This window comes from Fusarium pseudograminearum, chromosome 3, assembly GCF_000303195.2.
Source record: "Fusarium pseudograminearum CS3096 chromosome 3, whole genome shotgun sequence".
NCBI classification, from domain to species: domain Eukaryota; kingdom Fungi; phylum Ascomycota; class Sordariomycetes; order Hypocreales; family Nectriaceae; genus Fusarium; species Fusarium pseudograminearum.
In genome coordinates this window covers 4956144-4976169 of record NC_031953.1, presented here as the reverse complement: position 1 = coordinate 4976169, position 20026 = coordinate 4956144, and the positions used below count along the sequence as shown (strand labels likewise).

General features: G+C 49.4%; 7 protein-coding genes across 7 annotated transcripts, besides 2 other annotated features; 3 read left to right on the top strand and 4 right to left on the bottom strand.

Moving 5' to 3' along the window:
* Positions 1 to 479: 479 nt before the first annotated feature.
* Positions 480 to 1937, top strand: FPSE_01013 (uncharacterized protein; the record flags this gene model as incomplete). Its single annotated transcript, XM_009254133.1, has 2 exons — positions 480 to 861; positions 919 to 1937. The coding sequence occupies 2 exons, from the start codon at positions 480 to 482 to the stop codon at positions 1935 to 1937; spliced, it is 1401 nt and encodes a 466-aa protein (XP_009252408.1).
* A 727-nt stretch (positions 1938 to 2664) lies between these two features.
* On the bottom strand, positions 2665 to 5526 carry FPSE_01012 (uncharacterized protein; the record flags this gene model as incomplete). The annotated part of the gene is made up of 2 exons (XM_009254132.1): positions 2665 to 5299; positions 5357 to 5526. 2 exons carry the CDS (start codon positions 5524 to 5526, stop codon positions 2665 to 2667), a joined length of 2805 nt encoding a protein of 934 aa, XP_009252407.1.
* Positions 5527 to 7124: 1598 nt separating this feature from the next.
* Positions 7125 to 10070, bottom strand: FPSE_01011 (uncharacterized protein; the record flags this gene model as incomplete). The annotated part of the gene is made up of 1 exon (XM_009254131.1): positions 7125 to 10070. The coding sequence occupies one exon, from the start codon at positions 10068 to 10070 to the stop codon at positions 7125 to 7127; it is 2946 nt and encodes a 981-aa protein (XP_009252406.1).
* Positions 7150 to 7241: a repeat region.
* An 839-nt stretch (positions 10071 to 10909) lies between the features above and the next one.
* FPSE_01010 (uncharacterized protein) lies at positions 10910 to 11840 on the bottom strand (the record flags this gene model as incomplete). The annotated part of the gene is made up of 6 exons (XM_009254130.1): positions 10910 to 11020; positions 11074 to 11199; positions 11253 to 11351; positions 11404 to 11515; positions 11616 to 11741; positions 11809 to 11840. The coding sequence occupies 6 exons, from the start codon at positions 11838 to 11840 to the stop codon at positions 10910 to 10912; spliced, it is 606 nt and encodes a 201-aa protein (XP_009252405.1).
* Positions 11841 to 12600: 760 nt separating this feature from the next.
* Positions 12601 to 13212, top strand: FPSE_01009 (uncharacterized protein; the record flags this gene model as incomplete). Its single annotated transcript, XM_009254129.1, has 1 exon — positions 12601 to 13212. One exon carries the CDS (start codon positions 12601 to 12603, stop codon positions 13210 to 13212), a length of 612 nt encoding a protein of 203 aa, XP_009252404.1.
* A 308-nt stretch (positions 13213 to 13520) lies between these two features.
* On the bottom strand, positions 13521 to 14435 carry FPSE_01008 (uncharacterized protein; the record flags this gene model as incomplete). Its single annotated transcript, XM_009254128.1, has 3 exons — positions 13521 to 13684; positions 13731 to 14297; positions 14411 to 14435. 3 exons carry the CDS (start codon positions 14433 to 14435, stop codon positions 13521 to 13523), a joined length of 756 nt encoding a protein of 251 aa, XP_009252403.1.
* A 1661-nt stretch (positions 14436 to 16096) lies between these two features.
* Positions 16097 to 19607, top strand: FPSE_01007 (uncharacterized protein; the record flags this gene model as incomplete). Its single annotated transcript, XM_009254127.1, has 3 exons — positions 16097 to 17156; positions 17207 to 18369; positions 18417 to 19607. The coding sequence occupies 3 exons, from the start codon at positions 16097 to 16099 to the stop codon at positions 19605 to 19607; spliced, it is 3414 nt and encodes a 1137-aa protein (XP_009252402.1).
* Positions 16462 to 16506: a microsatellite.
* Positions 19608 to 20026: the final 419 nt, after the last annotated feature.

The window sequence follows — 20026 nt, the reverse complement described above, 5'->3', positions numbered from 1 at the left end:
TGCGGTGTCTTATCCCTCCTACCTCCTTCTCTCGACCTTACTCCTTCACATAGTCTTGGTCAACCTATTTCTCTCTTTTTTTGTCCGTCGCCCCCGATTAAACAGAAAACTCCATCTCTTCTTTCTACAGCCTCTTTTTTTTTTTTAACCGTTTCGACGTTACGACTCCGCCACCGTTAAATCGTCTCGTCATTTCTTCGCCGCCTCGTAACTCCAGTTAGTTAGTACTTACTGCGCTGTACTTGCGCCCCATCGCCCACGCGGATCCGACCCTTGCCCTGTCCGGCCTCCACCAGCCAGGGAGACCCAACGACACTATTCCTCTTCTTGTGCCCAAATCTCCGTCGATTCTACTTCTTATACTTGGGCATCCGCCGCTGGCCAAAACTTTGGTAAAAACTGCGACGAGCCCCGACTTCCGGCGTAGCTTTTGCTTCTCCTTGGGGACCTCACGCCAGTCTTTGCACCGTCCTGACGCCATGGACAGGATCCCCAAGTTTAGGCGCAAACCCAAGAACCCTACAATCGAGACCTCCGTCGAACGCTCCAGCAGCGACACTGCCGATAGCATCGCCAGCTCCGAACTGCAAGCTGCAAACCTTCAGTCGCAACAACAGCAGGGACAGCAAGTTCTGCCACAGAAAACTAAACTCTCAAAGAGAGCAGCTTTCAAGAATTTTCGTTTTCGCGGCTCTACCAAAAGAGCGCGCGATAGTTCACCCGCCGAGTTGCCTTCCAGTCCTCCTCCGCCGGCCGTCGTGAGCCATGACGGTGTCAGGAGCCGACCCGTCACGGCTGAGAACGATGCGCTAGGCAATCATACGCTCCGGATTCCTGCCTTCCTGGAATCTTCAATGCAGAGTATGGCATCAAAAACAACGACAGGCGTATTATTAGTCAAAAACTAACCATCTATAGATATCGATATCAAATTCCAGGACCTCACGTGGGCTGAGCGTGAACGGGTTCAAGAAGGTACAAAAAACGACGCAGACCAGGATTTCAAATGGGGTACTTTCAAACAAGTCGATACCCAGGAAAAGGGTGTAATGGATCGCTACATCAACATCAAGCCATGGAACCACAACCGGGTCAAGCTTCAGGTTCCTGAGGAGGAGCTCGACTATGTCAACGCCTCTGAGATTACCGTTCCTTCAACCTCAGATCCGAACCAGGAGCCATTAAGATACATCGCCATGCAAGGACCGACTCTGCCGTCAATCGACTACGTCTGGCGCATGATTGCTGAACAAATGTCATCACCCGCTGTCATCGTGCAGCTCACGACCATGGCAGAAGGCGGAGTTGTCAAATGCCATCAATATTTCCCTGATGACCAAGAAAACTCGACTTGGACTCTGAACGAACACGATGCGTGGAACGATGGATGGCAGGCCCAGTTGACGTACGAATCATACGAAGAGATGGCTGAAGGTGCTATCGAGAAGCGCAAGCTACTCATGCAAGTTGATGGCGAAGACGAACCACGTGTTGTGTGGCATCTCCTTTATCGGCGATGGCCTGATTTCGGAGTACCTGAGCTCGAGGATCTTGACGGGTTCTTTGATCTCATGCAGTTGTCCCGTGAACTGAGTGCACCCTCTAATCCACGAATAATTCACTGCAGTGCTGGTGTTGGTCGAACAGGCACTTTCATCACTCTCGAGCACCTCATACGCGAGCTTGAGTTGGGTACTTTTGAGAATTACGATGATCCGAGTGAGGGCCCTGACCTGATTTATCATACTGTCGACCTTCTCCGAGAGCAGCGTGTGGGTATGGTTCAGGGCCGCCCTCAGTTCCTGTTCATCTACCAAGTCATGCGAAAACTATGGCAAGATAAATATGGCGTTGATGAAGACGGTAACGAACCCGCAGCTAAGAGACTCGAGGTAGGCGACCCGTTCATCGACGACGCAGTGCCAGGTCCGACGTAAGCCGTCCAAGGCATTAGTATTACGGATAGAGAGAGGTGGTGATAGAGTATCCTGGCCAGCGTTCGTCACACGATTTGCAGGTCGCCGAAGGGAGTGCATACAGGCAAATTAGAAAGAAGCATGAGAAACGTGGTAATGTCAAGGTGGAAACTGGAATACGGGCTGTCTTGATGGTAACGCTATGAGTACTAGTATTCCATGATGTACGTTTGGAGACACAATTTGCTTGTGTTTTTATATGATACAGCTGGGTTGTGTATGATCAAGCATGGAAGCGCGTTTTGGGGTGATGATATCCACATATAGAGCTCGCATCTCGTAACAGAGAGATGACGACAACAAGGGAGCATTCAAGTCGGGAATGACTTGCAGAGGGTTTTATTTAGTCTACAAGATACCACAAGCACGGATAGGGGTTGGTTGTGTATGATAGCTATCACATTCGCATATGCAACGATCGAAGCGAATAGTGTAATGAAGAATACCACATAAGCATGCATGAACTCGGAGTATGAGAAACAGTTTTTGTATTATGGTTTTGAAAACCCTCTTTTCCCTTTCTGCCATATCGTGAGATTATTGGCAGCAGTCTTTTTGTTCAGTCTGTTTCTAGCCGCGTGCCAACATGTATATCTCAACTTCATTACCACAATACGCTCGCTACATTTAGTTTAATAATTTCAAAACAACAACAAAAGGGCAATCTCTATAAACAAATAATCAAAACTTAGGCGCTAATCACCAGCGTAACAGTTTCTCTCTCCTTCTCGGTGACAGTGACAGTAGCCTGGTCCTTATCTGTAACTGTCACGGTGAAGTAGACAGAAACGGTAGGTGTGCCATCGACGACAATAGTTGTGGCATGTGCATCGTCACCAGTACGAGTAACAGCCGCGGGCTTCTTGTCATCTTCGCTATCAGCATTGGCCTCTGTGGCTGCGGGAGCAGGAGCCTTTGTGGGCTTGTCGGGGATAGGGATGAGCACTACGGACGTAGGCTTATCATCGTCATCACCGTCTTTGTCCTTGCCATCATCACCATAATCTGGTGAAGTCGTGGGCTTGGCTTCATCAGGCTTCTTGATTGATTTGGTCAAGGTTGTGCCGCCAGGGAGGTTCATCGAGTTCGTACTTGGCTCAGCGACAGGGGGGCTTGTTGGAGGGAGATCCTCATAAGCCTTTGTGGGCTGAGGGTTGGAAGGCTCTGGGGGGTTGGTCTGCGCAGGCTTCTCCTCATTTGGCTGAGATGGTTGTCCTTGGACGGGCTGGGTCTGAGCTGGCTGGGATGGCTGCTCTGGTTCGGGCTGAGATGGTTGCGGTGGGGAGGTGGGCTGAGCAGGCTGTTCAGCATCAGGCTGGCTCGGCTGCTCAGGGGCAGATTGAGTTGGTACTTCGGGAGCAGGTTTGGTAGGCTTCTCGGGCACAGGCTGGGGCTGTGTAGGTTGCTGATAGTTAGGCTGAGAAGGTTGCTCATTCACAGGCTGGGTGGGCTGCGCTGGCTGCTCCTGGGCAGGCTCACTAGTGGGCTCAGGGGCAGCACCATCATCGACAGTAACGATGGTGGTGACTGTAACCACAGGAACTTCAGGCTTCTTCTCAACTGTGGAGGTAGGTACAGGCTGCTGGTCCTGGTTTTCATTACCAGGAGCAGTGTTGTCCTTACCACCTCCAGGAGTTCCTCCGAGGATCTTGGCCGCAGTAGCGGGATCTTCGCAGACTATCTTAATACCCCCCTCGACGTTGTACAAAGGTAGAGCAAAACATTTCTCGCCTTGAGTCTCACAGGGAATAAGCTCGAAAGCACCATCGTCGCCACATAGAGCCATTTGTCCACTAATACAAGCCGCTTGGCCCTTTACACATGCAGTTTCAGGGGTGAGCTTGGCGAATTCTTCATTGTATGTTCGTGCATCAATGACATTGCTAGCGTAAGCAGGAGCGGGAATTGCACTCGTGCCTGTAGGAACTTCAGTATTGATGGTTGGCACTCCATCAGCTGGTGAGCCTGTGGGAACAACCTTTACCACAGATGTGGTCTCGGGTGAAGAAGGGTTAGAGACGACGGCAGTAGTAGCTGGGGGGGCAGCAGGTACTGCTGGCAGGGTGTTGGAGCCAGGGGCTGAGTACTGGGGCTCGTCATTTGAAGGAACAGGAGCTGGCTGTTGGACAGGTGAGGTCTCGGCTGGTGCTTCGGGTTGCTGCACCGCAGATGTAGTGGGAGCAACGGGCTGAACAGGCTCTGGAGTTGACACAGGATTCTGAGGTTCAATGGGCGCCGAGGTCTCAATAGGAGAAGGCTCGGTAGGCGCAGCAGGCTTTTGATCATCGGGAGTTTCAACAGGAGGATATGTTTGCTTGACCTCAGATGTAGGAGCAGGGTTATTGGGCTGAACAGGCTCGGAAGCTGGGACCCCACCCTCAGGCTGGGCAACCTCCGTAGTTGGTGCGGGCTGATCTTGAACGTCAGATGTAGTCTCAACCTGTGGGTCCTTTGGCTGGACTACAGAGACAGTCTCGGTTGTAGCAGCAGGCTTTGTCTCCGCAGCTGAGGTTTCCGGAACATCTGCTGCTGGTGTGGTAGGGGGATGGGGGTAAATGTTGGAGGGATGCTTGGGGTTGATGGGGAAGGCGGTATCACCAGGAGCCTGTGTTGTGAGGTGTTCAGAAGGAGTTGGCTCATACGCAAGAGTAGTTGTCACGTCCTCAACGGGTGTGGTCATAGGCTGCTCGTCTTTGGGGGTAGTTGCTGGAGAAGAAGGCGCTTCAGGAGCTGCGGTCTCCTGGATAGCACTTGGCTTGGTGTTCTCTCCCTCCGATGGTTGCAGTGTACCAAGATCAACTGTCGAGTCCAGAACCTTTGTCTCGGAGATCTCTGGCTGCTGGGCGACTGCGGTGGTAGGAACTTCAGGAGCAGCAGTAGTAACCTCTCTTGCTGGCTCGTAGGTCGGGGCCTCATTCGCAGAAGTTGTAACTTCCTTGGTGGGTGGAGTAGTCTCCGTCACTACCGCACTCTCGTCAGGGGATTGGTACTGGGGCTGATCGGTCGCCGAAGTTGGCTTCTCAACCTCAGTGGCAGGATCCTTGGGAACAATAGAGGTCGTGATAACCGGCGCGGAAGTGTTCTGTGTAAAGGTTGGCTTGTTCACAGGCTCTTCTTGAGTGGGTGCCTGAGCTTCGCTAGTTGGCTGGGGAGCCACGTTGGTAGGTTGGACAGGAATAACCTCGACGGGTTCAGGCAGATCAGAATAGGGACCCTTCTTCTTGTCGTCTCCTGGGGTCTCTGAGAATAGTGGGTTGGGGTCGGGAGTCGAGTTTAATGTCTCGAATATAGGTCGTGGCGTAGTCTGGTCCCCGTTCCCGGATCTAGCATAAATTGTTAGATATGGTTCTTCTTCTTCTGTATCCATGCCTGTTTCATACCCATTTCCGTCATGAGCTGCAGTAGGAGCTTGCGAGTTCTCCATTCGAACGTCGAGGAAAACTCCAGGGTTTCTTTTTTCTCTGCCAGTCCACATAGGGCCAGCCTGTGCGGACTGGACAGTCAAAAGGAGTGACATGGCCACAGCGAGCCTCGTTCTATTATATCGCATGATGAAGAATAATTCGATATAGACGTAGGAAAGGTAAAGAGTGTTTGGTTCGTAAAATCCGAAAAGATATAGTCGTGTCGTGTAATTCGTTTGTCGATCGTACGTGAGTCAAAGTGTCGTATAAGTTGCAATGATTGTAGTAACACGAAAGAAAAGCAAGTTTGTCGAATAACTTCCTCCAAGGTCCAAACAGATTAAGAGTAAGTAAGTAAAGCCAAACAACAATGTTCACCCCGAATATCCCGTGAACAAAGAGTTTACTTGTTCAGTGTCCTGAGACCGAGACACACAAACTGGGTACAAGGAAAAGCCGGCCTTGTTAACAGAATGAGTAAAGGGAATGATGAATAATGGAAACGAACAAGGGCTATGAATGAAAGATGGAGAGATGGTATGAAAGAAAGTCACACGAAAGAGACAGAGATAGGAAATGAGTTTGACAAAAGGAAAAAGAAAAAAGGATCCAAGTAAGAGTCAGAGAGTGAGTGTATGTGTTGGAGTAGAGTGAAACCATTCAAGTTGGGCAGGCAGAGCCGGTGTGTTAATGTATGCAGTGTCTCCTTCCCCCCAAGACCTCAGGAACAAGCCATATCCAATTAGCGCCGACAAAGGACGACAAATCGCCTCACGTAGAGTCTCATCTCGTATCGAATCTGATCGATTTTCGCGGCAGCAAACTATCCAAATTCCCTGCACAATGCCATGCATGCAATGCCATGATCCCCAGTCAAAGTCATAGTCCGAGTATCACGACGCGCCCAACTCCCCAGTAAAGACCCCCCCCAGCAACTCACCCAAATAGAACTGGAGCCAAGCAAAACATTTCCCATAAATAAGAAAAAAGAATTTGTCCGACCTTGTCAGCCAATCACTCTCGTCTCGTCGTTGTTGAGTTGTACAGTCAAAGACTGGCTCTAAGCGCTCTGTTTCAACAGTCTATGCGCGGCTTGTTCCCATTGGTTCCCCAACTCCACCACGGCCCGGCCTTACTGGGTTCAGCTGCCAGTCGTCGTCTCTCCACTGAACCGACCTGCGGCCTTACGGTACAAGTAGTGCACTCTTTTAGTGCTTTACAGGGGGTTCGTGATGCCCTCATTTCTGGCCCTACTTTGCCTTGGCTTGACAACGGGAGATTGACAAGGTCACGATCATGATCCAGATCATGCCGTATTTGGATCTAGTCGACCCATCTACGGTCTCTGAGTTCTAGACCAGATCAGCCCTTTTCATTTCCCCTTTGACTCTTGTTCCTTGACTGGCTAGTTAAGAATAGACTCCCTCCAAAACCTTGGTCTTGGATCTCAACATCATTTGACGATAGCCGCCTGACCGCATCCATGGACCGTGGCTTAGATCTTAGCCCCAAACTACCTACAAAAGAGATAGATCCCTTTTTCTTAAATTTGCATTACTCTTTGTTCTACTATCGTTTCAACTACCAAACGCCTTATTTGTGTAGTACAAATATCTATACAAGGGTATACACTATACACTAAGCGCCGCCGCGTCTAAATGCTGCCAGTCATGCTTTTTCTATGCTCAAAATACTTCAGAACCTTCAGCAATAATCCATAAGCCAAACCCTTGCGTCCAATCTACTACACCGCCCGGTCTCTGGCTGTTTTCTCTTCCCTTTCCTCTGCCTCTGCCTCTGCCTCTTCCCACTCCGTCAGGTCGGCCTCTTCATTTGCTTCTTCCTCTTCCTCTTCCTCCTCTATCCATTCGTCATAGTCCGTGGCAAATACCTTTCTTCTTAACTCATTAACCGCATCAAGCTGTTCTCTCAAGTTCTTTTGTTGCGTTCTTGTCCAATCCAGGTTGAGATCGTTGACATCAGTGATCCTGTTGTTCCTGTGATAGAGAAATCTATCACGGGCCCACATCACAACATCCCTCAACTCCTTGACACCGTCACCGTGACTTTCGATGTACTTCTCCACCACCGAGTCATCCGGCCACTCCCATGCTGCATTCTCCATTACACCATGCATGACTTGCTCGACCTTTCGAGGTCTGACCAAGGGTTCCGCAAACGCTCGGAAGGCACATAGCGTTTCAATCATGTCCAGGTCCTGTGGTAGCTCCCCCATGTTCTGTATCTCTTCTTGCAGGGCAGGCGAGCTCCACTCCTGAATCAACCATTTCATCAAATCCGACATCGCCCTGATCTGTCCTGCAAATGCCAGCGACAGCATCAGATTATGGGCGACAGAAGGCATGACCGGATCTCTCCGCGCTCGCATCATGTCCACATGTGACACGTGGAGGCTATCTTCAGGGCGAGATCTTTGTCTCTCTTTCACAGCCACCGAATAGAACAGACCCTTCATCCGTTCGCCGATGATTTGAAACATTGACAATGCCGTCAGTTCTTGTGCGTTCCTTGCGTGCTTGCTGTTCTTGCCAGCATCTGTGGCTTGTATTTCGTAATGATGCGCGAATGCGTTCTTGTCCGCATTGCCCATCGGTAGAGTCGCTGCCAGCGTCTCCACCTCTCTTCGAAAGATCTTTCGTACGGTTTTGGCAAGTTGGTCGAAAATAGCTAGGTTCATGGACTTTTCAGCATCAATGTGATCTATAACATACAGCAACAGACGGAGCTGTGCTTCGAGGGTGAGTCGTAAGCGGCCATGGTGCTGCCCAAGGTGTTTTAAGATAGGCGCCCATACAAAGGATGACCAATTGGCATTCCTGCCGCTAAGGCGACGCTCGGCGAGGCGAACGGCACGTAGCAGATTCCTGCCACCAAGATTAGGGATTTTAGACAGGCATTCCATATATGCTGAAAACAGCGGTAAGGGAGTTCTCTTTAACGACTTGGTTGAAGGAAAGGCCGTTGCCAATTCAGCATAGTTCTTTCGAGCAGTGCTGCCATCCTCTAAATATCGATGGGCCTCCGCAATGTTCTCAGCATTGGACACCAATATGCGCAGGCACTGTTCGTCCGGCCGGATACCTGCTTCTCTCATCATACTGTATAGTTCTCCTGGAGTCGGAGGCTGTAACCGCAGCTTTTCCAACTCTGTTAAGTTTGTCTCTTCGTCCATCGGATAGTTCAACTGATTGTCTCCAGGGAACGTGCCTGGTTGAGGGTCGGCTTCTCTGGCGTATAACCTTTGAAACATAGCTGCATATTCGAGTGCTCCAGGTTTCATACCAGATTCCGGAGGGTTTCTGAACCGCTGCCATGCTTCATGAGAATTTCGCGTCGCCCTGATAGATGCTGCCCAAGCTGACATCTTCCGGTCTGTGTTGATCTGTATTCGCTGTTGGATAGTAGGGCTACCATCAGGAGCCAAGCCGTATAAAATATCCATGACTTCGTCAACCTCCTCTTTAGGGAAACCTGCTTCTTGCATCATCATACCTGCCCGAACGACACGGGACCAACTTTCCTCAGCATCCATGGCCTCGTCGATGCCATCTGCTGGTGTAAGATATGGAGGCCACGACTTTGAGTGTCGAGACGCGGCATGCATTTCGTCCCTGTTTTTAGGCATCCCAGCTAGAACAGCTCTTATAGATTGAAACCCACTTCTGTCCACTGCCAAGGGTTGCGGGAGGCTATCAGACATCGCTAGAAGCACACGCTGGGCCGCCCAGATGTACGCATAGGGTATTGACTTGTGCTCTGCCCCAGATCCCATCCGAGAAGCGATGGTACTGAGTGCAGCGTTGAAGAATTTGCACTGCGCATGGTATGCTTCTGCCGAAATTTCATCAGTCGTGAACAATCCTGAGGAACTATGGGAATTGGCCCCAAGATCTACAATAAAGTCTGCGATTATCTCAGCAAGAGCAATCAAGCGTCTCGGCTCTATACGACGACAGTGGAAAGCAAGCCGTCCCATGTTCTCCATAGCGTCCTGGGTCGAGAATCCTTGCATTTGATTCCACGCACGTCTCTCGATATACGATCTCACGCTCGCAACTCGTTTCTTTTCTGCCGTGGTTTTTAGTCTCCTCTTGAAGTATGCTAATAAACTGTCCAGTGTTGAGACCTGACTGATGCCTGATCCCAGCCTTAGCAGATAGCCAAAGATGAAGGCAGGCTTCGCATTTGAGTCTGCCATAAATAAGTGGCATCGCTCTTCATCAGTCTTGGCGAAAAGGATGTCGACGTATTGGCTCAGGCTTTCTTGCGTATATCCATTGTACTCCATTATGCCCATCAAGCGCTGCCATTGCTCTTCTGAGGGTAGGGCCTCGGCAACTTCCTTCATGCCTATTGGATCGGCTACCACTTGTCTTCGAATGTGCATCTGCATTACGACGATGGGGAGTCGCATACTTCGGATAATGGCGATGCTTTTCTGTAGACCTGGTTCCGGATTATCTATAGCAAGATATCTGCGAAGTAAAGTGGCAGGACTTTGGTCCGCCCATCCTTTTTGCATCTTTAATTTTCGCTCGATTCGGGTGCGCAGATTGTTCGGCAGGAATCCTAGGTGCTCTGCGCTTTTGTCCTGTCGTTCGTTGACCAAATTCCGCCTGGAGTCAGAATTCAGTGATGCTCGGTGGACTTCCGTGCGGCGCTGCAGCATCGCGGCTTCAATTTTATCGGCTTCTTGACCAGTAGTATTTCCACAATCTCGGTCTCGTTTTAACTGTTTTCTAAGCTCGGCCCTGAGCTCGGCCTTGGATGGTAGGTCATTGTGATCGTGGCGGTTCTCAAGTATCGCGGATTCAATGCTATCGAATGTGGAAGATAACCGACGAGAGCGAAGGGAAATCGGGTAGTGAGTAGTCTAGAAGGAAAACGCAGTTGTGAGCTCCAGGATCCTGTGATTGTCCTCGAAAACTTACCCTGGCTTGGGTCATCACATGCTGCGACACCGGCCATCCTCGCCTCAGCTCCCGGGTTGCACTTCTCAGCATCTCTCCCTCATGTCTCCTAGGCTAGCGCAATGGCTTGATAGGAAAATATTCGTAAAGAAACAAATGATGGCAGGGAAATAGTTCGCAGTGACGTTACAACTGGTTGCTGTCCACCAAGTATTTTGCATGCACCAATCGAGTTTATCGTATTATCGGGCTTGGTTTTAATTGGTGTCCAGCCAATCCGGGGTTGGTTTCTCCAGCCATTACTGCCTACCTACCTACAACATGAAAATAATTTGATCACATTGCAAAATGTAGGAATTAGAAACAAGGTGGTTTGTTTCTTCTTGACCCTGAATTAAGTTACATTTTTCCATTATCAATCATAGTTGTAAAACCCAGCCAGCTGTTTCGAGCTCCAAGGGTAGACAGGTACATCTTCATCCAAACATTACGGTTCTGTCAAAAGGCATTGTGCTTTTCCCATTTTTGCTCCTACTTTTTATATATTTCGTCATTTCATAGACTCATAGGTAGGATACCGTGGTACATAGATTAGGAATTAGTCACCTTGTGACTTGACCTTTTTGTTCTCTTCCTCTTCGACCGCCTTGTCCTTTCGCTTCTGTACCACCTCCCAGTTGTAAACTCGGGCTACGGCGACCTCCATGGTCTTTGTATGATTAGTGATAGTTCAAAATAGTGTCTAAATCTCTACAAACGTACTGTGATCTGCTCGCGGAGGAAATCGAGGTCCTCTTCGCAGTTTGACAAGCTTGTCTTTGCCGTCGAGAGCTTTGAACTCAATAGTGTCTCTGCCTCGTCTATGGGGTATGAGAGCATCACATTGGCCTAAAACGAAGGGTTAGCTCCATGCTGAAAAGTCGGGAGACCGGTTGTTTTACTCCTAGCCAAATATAGACCTCCTCAGTCGCAGGTATCTTCGCCTTTGAGTATAGAGTATCGTTAAGTTCGAATGTTGTTTCTATCGCTTCATCGTCATCCTATGCCTCGAATCAGTATCGGTATGCTTTCACGAGTGCCGCCTGTGTGTACCTTTCTTAGCTTGAGAAACTTGACCGAGTCTAGGGTCTTTTGGATATCTGGGATCTTTTCCTTGAGACCGCCCATTCGCTTCTGTAAGTTCATCTCCATGAATTGGTATTTCCTACCCCGCCATGCTCGGTCAGCGCCAATCCTATACCTCGAGCTGCATAGAGCAAGCTTGCCAGGGCTTATTTTGCCTCCGAGATCGGTTGGTAACTCACGATATCATTTCTTGGAAGCTGCGCAGGGTGGGCTCGACATCGTCTCGGGTGGTGACATAGTCCTCGACCTTATCCACGAACGGGGCATAGGGGATGCCCCGCGGATTGGTAGGTGTAGCATCTTTACTGTTTGGTGTCAGTTTCTGCTTATTTTCTTGTATCGGGAGGTGAGTAGACTGTTCCTTCAGCTTACCTTGTCGCTGTTTCCTTTCCTTTTGACGCCATCTTGTCGGTGTTTAGCTTTCAAGAACAAGATGAGGCACCTACTGTCTTGAAGCTGCTAGGCGTGGTCGGGTTTTGCGACTGGGTGGCATTTCGTCAGTGGGGTCTCGCATCCCTCCTCACCTGGCTTCGGTGAGCGGTGAAGGTGGGGCATTCACCTTGAAACATACGACAACAACTGGCACGATAGCCAACGAGTTCTTTGAAAGTTTTCCAAGATTGTATCATGAGTATTGCGATAACAATTTTGCTTCTTTGAACCTTGCCTATCATGACTCGAAGCTGCAAGTGAAAGACAAAAGTCAGTATTAGGTTTTGGAATTCACATGCGACCACCAAAAAGTACCTATTATGAGTACGGATCGAACGATATATCACTAAAAGAAGCCATATGGACAAGGGTATATTTAAAAGTAAAGAGGTGCAGGGCTTGATAGGTGTTCGACTCCTACAAGACGGACATAATGTATTTTGCAAGTAGAGTACCTACACAACTCGAAAGGCAACAATAACTCCTCATGAGATAAATATTCCTTAGGCTGAGCTGCTTTGGGGCAAAAACCTCTGTGTAAGCCCTATGATAACTTTATCGTCGTAAAATGGAGTTTTTGACCTACGTAGTTAAACCTACGAGTAAAATGAGAAGGGTTGAGTCTGGGATAAAGGCTAAAAAAAAAAAGGATTATAAAAAAGAGAGAATATATGAAAACAAGCCCGATTGGCCATGTCACTATTCTTGCTATGTACTGTTCAGATCAACACAATGCGTGTACACGTGCAACAACAAAGCCCCTCGGTCTCTCAGGTGGTAGAGGGCACCCACCTCCAAAAATACGACAAGAAATCGGCCAAGGAATGGGAGGAAGTCTTTGAGAAGTTTCCTGTTCACTTGCACTGGCTGGTGACGGACGTGACCAGACCCTTGATGTCCGGCCTCATCCCTGATTACCCCATACACTGCAGCAAAGCTCAACAATACACATGGGCCCGGGTTCTCAAGACTGCTCTCGCGTTTGGTCCTGCGAAATACGTTAGATGCTATCACTCCTACGGGGCAATCGGTGATGGTCGTCCTACTTCTTCCTCGTCTTCTCCCGAAGACGAAATCCCACTGTCTCCTCCTACTCTGACATATCGAGAGCTTGTGGCAAATTCCGTTCCTGATCTTGTTGAACAGGAGCCGTCGGTATTACTCTTGCCTCCTGGACTAGAGGAACTTTTCTCCGCTCCCCTAAATAGACCAGGAGACGGTTGTGAGCTATGCTCCCATTACATGAATGGGCATTGTCCAGCTTCTTCAGACTTTATCAAGCGGGTGGCATATCTCCGGAAATGTCTAATCCAAGTACTGTTGGCTAAGGGCATTCTTTTTTAACTCCGCCTTCGTCGTCACCCTCGTTTTTGATGCCAGACCACCCTGGCCCTCACTCATCTTTTGATACCCAGTCACTCGGGGTGGCAGATTGGGCTAGTCCAAGCACACAATGAAACGAACCCATGCAGGAAGAAGGCAACCAAAGTTCGCCGAGGCTTTGACCCGACGATGTTTCCGAATGAATGATGACAGTTGCGGGCCGAAACGTTTCATGAAAGCGCCGCAAAACTGAAGAGACCCGTGTCTTTTGTTGGAGATTTTGGCCACGAGGGGTTCGAGTATATGTGGCTTGCTTGGTATCATGGAGACTATAATTGGGATAAGACAAGTTTGCTGAGGTAGTTCATGAATTGATACCATTTCCAACTGTCCCTGAAGCTGCTGATACCGTCACTTTCCATCAAGGTCGTAGGAAGGGCATGTATCGGGTTGAACATAAAATCGTATAGAACCATCCAGTCATAAGTCATACCTGTAGGACCCAGACCCAGGGTCACCTTAGTCCATTCGTTTCTTACTGTCTGCCAAATCCCCGATATCGGCACTGTCGTCCAGCGTATGTGTGTTGGCTGGAACATCATGGGTTTCTTCCTCATCCCAATCATCGTCGATCTGATTCTCGTCCCAGTTATCAACCTCTTCTTCTAGAGTACGAGATCGACTCGCCCCTTCCACCACACCAGATTCGTGGCCTTCGCCAAGCTCGACGTCGCCCTGCTCCTCACCAGGAACGGCACTGTACCGTCTACGCCGTTTGCGCTCAAGCATACGCTTGTGGTACCATGAGCATAGACCAACACCGAGCAAGCTTCCCATCAGATTCGCAACGATGTCGTACAAATCAAATTCCCGGCCATTGTCAAGAAAGCTCTGAACGAATTCGGAACCGACACCAAGGACGATTGTGCAGGCTACCAAGGTCATATTCATGACTCGCCGTCTGTTCGTATCGACAATCCAATAGAACACGACGGTGAGTATGAAAAACGTGATGAAGTGGAGCACTTTATCATTGACATATTGACCAAGCTGTATCGAAGTTAGGCCAGCGTAGGCAGCGATGAGCAGCAAGACCAGGAAGGCGCCTGGGAGAGTAGTCAATATCACTCATGATAGGTATGGTACTGTGTGTCGATCATGGAGTTGAGCAAACCGACTCCAGGCGCTTAATCGAGACAGGCACAACGCAATGACGTACCTGCAACTGGGAGTCGTATTCTCATGATGAAGAGTAGCTGTAGAGCAAAGACCAGGTGCGATCTTTTAGGGATGAGAGGTATCTCACAAATTGCAACGCTTGTCCAATGTCACTTCTAAGGCTTTTCTGAAGCTTGCGGTGGTAGGACAGGTCTTGAGCTATACGTGTAAGGTGATGAATGAGGCTGGGAGTTTTAGAGCTGAAGCAGGCAGAGAAAATGAAACCGTGGAGCTCCTCCAAAGTGACGACGATGGTATTTGTGGCTTGACCTGTCTGCGAAAGTGGCGGTGCAAGCACGAATGTGACAGGGGGCTACGATTTGATTGCCAATGGAATTGGAGAGAGAGTGTGTGGACAACGTGGGCACTCGCTCATGCAGCCCCAAGACCCCAGACAGCCAGGCGCCCGTGGACAGTTTGGCTTCTGGTTCCCTTCTTTTTGGCGCTGGTGATCTCATGGGTCCCCCGTTCTAGGCTTGCGTGATGCAGGCACAGACTCAGGCACAGGTATCCGTACAGGTGCCCCTCATATCCCCCTAACGATCTTGTGTATCACTGGCTGGAGATTATCCCTGGGGGGTCTTCTGGAGAGATGGCGTTTGCTCTTGGTTATCTGCCAGTGGAGTCCAGCATGTGTTTTACTTACCTGCAGATAATGTTTATTGTTACCTTAGTACCAGGTAGACGGGCCAAGCACCTAAGGTACGTGGATGGGCAGATAGCATCACAACTCGGTGGATAAAACAGAAACAAATGCAAGTATATATCAGTACCTTGGCTGCTGCATCTCATTCGACAATTTCTTCTCGTATCATGAGTACATCTGTAGCCTGTCTTTTTGCCAGCTACCAACAGGCAAACTGCTTTAGCCAGAAGACGATCTAACTTATGTAGTACTGGCTAGCTTTTTCCACTAATAGTACAACAGTATATATCGATATAACTCTGGAAAGATCTCGAGGTACTATTTTGAATGCATTTATACAATATACAATCTCGGCTTTTCTGGTATGGAACTTTACATTGGGATTCGTGGTCTTTGATCCCTCTGCATACAACCTTTGTTATGCTGCACGTGATCTGCTGACAAAGTTATCTGGTTCATTAAATTTGCCCGGGCCAAAGCAGACTCTTGTATAAAATACATGTGCAGTGATATACTGAACCCCGGACCTATGTCGAAAATCTACCGAAAGGAGGATTACTCAGAAAAAAGAAGATCGCGCATCTTCCAAAGAATCAAAGAACAATATTAGTCTTATCAATCAAATTCAAGCGTGGCTTCACTGTTCTGACACCCCTATAATTTGACCTTCTTAGGCCAAAGTACCTGTACCCGCAACATCTCCCCGCGAGATTCCCCCCACGAGTCGGCTCAGCGCGCGCCAGCAGCCAGATCACTCAAGGAAAGTCTCCGCTTCGGGAAAGGTACCTTACAAGGCACCCCCCAAATCCTCAACCTCACCTCTTGAACAGACGACAAAACTGCAGATTGCGATCCATCAAAACACAACCTTCCGCGTATCTGTTATTCGTCAATTTTTGTCTGCCATCTCGGTCGATGCTTGCCGTTCATCCCATGCGGTCTTGAGCTCTCCAATCGCCCTCGGTCCCGCCGCACGCGAGCGCATCTTGTTGCGCATGGCGACTCGCGCCCCGTTGTCGCTATCATCGCCTTGGACCCATCATGTCCATCACAAACGGCCAGCCCGCCTGGCAGCCTCCTCACTTGCAACATACAAACAGCAATAGAAGTCTAGCACATCTTGATGATGTCCCTGCGCGTACTCAGACTCCCATTGATAACTCAAGTGTGCTGATGCCTGAGGCACAACCTGATATCGAGGACGAGAATCGACGCGCCCTATTCGCAGATTTGTATCGCCAGACTGAGGACAAGGTCGCGCTGCTGTTTTCCGAAGATGGCTCATACAATTATCCCGCGATCGCCGCTCTTAGACGTTGTCCTCCCCCTCCCGCCAATATTATCCCTCCCACAACCGACCACGAGCCTATCAAAGAACCACCCCTAAAGAAAGCGAAGCGCACCATCGATGAAGACGACTACGATGACGATGACGATGAAGACGACGATGAACCATCACAGCCGGCGCCCAAAATCGCCGCTGCTAATACCTTACTCTCACCATCCAAATCAGGGAGCTCGCCTGTTCATTCAGTGACATCACCAGGGAAACATGGTGATAAATCCAAAGATCAAGACAGCTCGCAGCTCAAAGATAAAGATGGCGAGGATTCTATCAAGAAACTTGAGGAGGCTCGCACAGCGACTGAAGCTGCTGCTCGCAGAAGTTTCCATACTATCTTTCACACCCTGGAAAATGACCGCGCCGCTATGCTCGAACAACAACAACTCGAGGATTCCGAGAAGCAACTGCAGGCCGAAATGGACCACAATCACCACCCGAATAACAACCACAACACCGTCCCCAACCAGGGGACCCTGAGTAGCGCAAATCTCGGTGCTTCCAGCCTGACCTTGAAACATCTTATCGCCCGCATTGACATGAAGCGAGACCAAGTCCGCGCCTCCGATGCTGAGCTTCGGCTTTTGATGAACGAGGTCCGCAAGAATAGGAGCAAATGGGCGAGTGAGGAGAACGTGAATCAAGAGGAATTGTATGAAGCTTTGGAAAAGGTCTTGACGGAGCTCAAGGCGCATACCGAATATTCGACTCCCTTCTTGGTAAGAGTCAACAAGAGGGACGCTCCCAACTATTACAACCGTAAGATGCTATGAACGATATCATATCGCTATCAGACTAACCTTTTTCAGTGATTCAAAACCCCATGGATCTTGGTACTATGACAAAGAAGCTGAAGAGTCTGACCTACAAGTCCAAGACGGATTTCGTCGTAGACCTTAACTTAATCTGGGACAACTGCCTCAGGTATAATGACGATATGAACCACCCCCTGCGACGTATGGCAAACGGGATGAGAAAAGAGGCAGAGAAGCTCATTCCGCTCATCCCTGATCTTGCTATCCGTTCTCGAGCCGAAGTCGAAGCTGAAGAAAGGCGGAAACAAAATGGGGGAGAAGATGACGGTGGCGAAGATTCTGATGACGAACCCATAATGTCTTCACGAGGTCGCAAAGCTGGCGCAAAGGGCACAAGCAAAGCGCGGAAGGCGCCGAACGACCAAAAAGAGGACACGCCGGCAATCGACCAGAAGCCAATATTACAAGTTAATGGACTCCTGGGGAAAGTTCGTGAAGGCTCGGAGGTGGATGGAAGCAATGGCTTTGGGACTCCGCCTATCGGAGGATCTACTACACCACTGGGTCTCAACGGTCATTCAGGAATCGGAAGCAATGCCGATGCCATGGATATTGATGGGCCTAGCATCAATGGTTTGGCACTCAACTCGGCGTTTAGTGAAGCTACCGAGCAAGCTTTCGAGGATGAAGAGTACAAGGTCTGGAAACAAACCACAAAGAAGGATCGAGCACTAATGGCCAAGGAGCGATTTCAGCTCTTCAAGGACAATAAATTCAACACAGAAGCCTCTGCTCTTGTCCGAACAAAAGCCGGCATGCGCCGGTTTTTGAAGCGGCAGCGAGAGGCAGAAGCAGAGGGCATCATCACCCACGCTCTAACGAATCCAGCAACTGTTGCCTCAGACGATCCAGCAGTGAAGCCAGCTGAGACTTTGGCAGAGGAGATTGAAGAAGAGGTCGCCAAGATGGTCCCTGACTATTACGACACCCTGAGCAACATTCCTGATATTCACCCCAAGCTCCAATGGGTCGAAGACAATGAAGGGCAGGTCATCAACCAGCACGAGGAGTTCCTTCGATTGGTACCACCCGGAACATTTATAGCACCGCCGGGTCGCTTCACAAAGAAGATGGACGAAAACATACATCAAATCCAAGAGACTAGGAAACTTGCGACCAGAATCTCGGTCATCAAGCAAATGCAGGTTCAAACTCAGGTAAGAGAGCAATCAAATTTGAAGCGGGTATATACTGACGCAATTAGGTCTACACAAACCAGTTTCCGAAGTCAAACTCGGATCCTTTTGTGGAACAGGATATTGAGCCTCATTTCATTGCTGACGATGGCCCTGTAATGGCAGCTGAAGCGTGCCAAGACGCTCTCAAGCGATCTATTGCCAAGGTACTATATCACACTGGATTCGAAGAGCTTCAGCCCTCGGCCATGGATGCCTTCACAGGTATTGCAGCCGATTATTTCCAAAAGCTGGTTCGAACTTTCAACGTATACAACGAATCCGAAAAGAAGGCGGCCCCCACAAATGCCGAAGGCTCTAGATTCCAGCCCAGATTTACTCCTGAAGAAGTCATCCTGCACACTTTGGACGAGAATGGAACTGATATCAGCTCACTGGAACTGTACGCCAAGGACGACATTGATCGACTTGGTGCCAAGCTGGACGGTCTGCACGAAAGAATGAAGCTGCATCTCACAGATCTATTGCGGCCTGCTTTATCCCAAGACGCTGGAGTCGATGGAGTTGGAGCTTTCAAGGATGGCAGCGAGCAATTCGTCAGTGGTGACTTTGCTGAGGACCTTGGCGAAGACTTCTTTGGTTTCCGGGCTCTGGGTCTGGACAAGGAGATGGGACTTGATATGATCTCTGTGCCCTTACATCTTCTGCAAACCCGAGTCCGCAATATTCATCAGATGCAGACGCAGACAACTGGTGAAGCAGCCACTGATCTTTTCGAGCCCCTGTCAGTTTCGGATCCAGTTACCAAGGAGAACATACAGGAGCAAGTTGGCCTGGTCAAGAACTTCTTCCTGGCTAAGCTGCACGCTAATGGCGATCAGCCCCTTGTGGAGGACGAAGACCTGCCTACGAAGCAAAAGAAGCCTCGTCCTCGCTTGGGGGCCAGCGGAAAAATTGTTACCGCTCAGAAGCGTTCTCCTAAGGAGCAGTTGGCTCTTGCAAAGAAGAAAAAGAAGATGGACGCTGCTGCTGCTGAGGCCAGAGCAAACGCAAACGCATCACCAGAAAAGGGGGCCAATGCTCCACCAGGCAAGAAGAAGTCCATGACCAGCACGACTGGTCCAGTACCCAATCCTGCAATCATCGCTCTGGCTCCTAGCATGGAACGGCGAGACAGCATGCAAAGCCAGGGCAACGCTAGTCAAACCGACAAGGACGACACCATTGGCATGATGAGCCCAGAAAGCATTGCTCAGTAGGCCAAGCAACGTTTCTGGTAGTGCCGTTATATACGAGTTTGGTGGACAGCCATTACCCCATTTCCATCACTTGAACAAGCATACACTTGAGTCGACACCCGATTTCGCTCAATGGGATTCCTGGAACGACAGAAAATTCTCAGGAAACCCCAAGCCGTGTCTTGGGAACTTTCATATTCATATAAGAAATCGTGTATTACCTTTTTTTTCTTACATTTATACTCGAAGTCCTTTCGTCTTTCTCATACCCCCACGAACTATTTGCAATGACCGCAGCAGATGGTCTTTGGTTTCAGTTTTGTTTTTCCTGCCCTTCTTCTACTTTGCATATGAGGAATTGCTCAATAAACCATATATTCACGGCGTTCCTGGCTCATCCTTCTTCCTCGTCTTGGAGCTTTGGGTTGCTACCGCGTTTG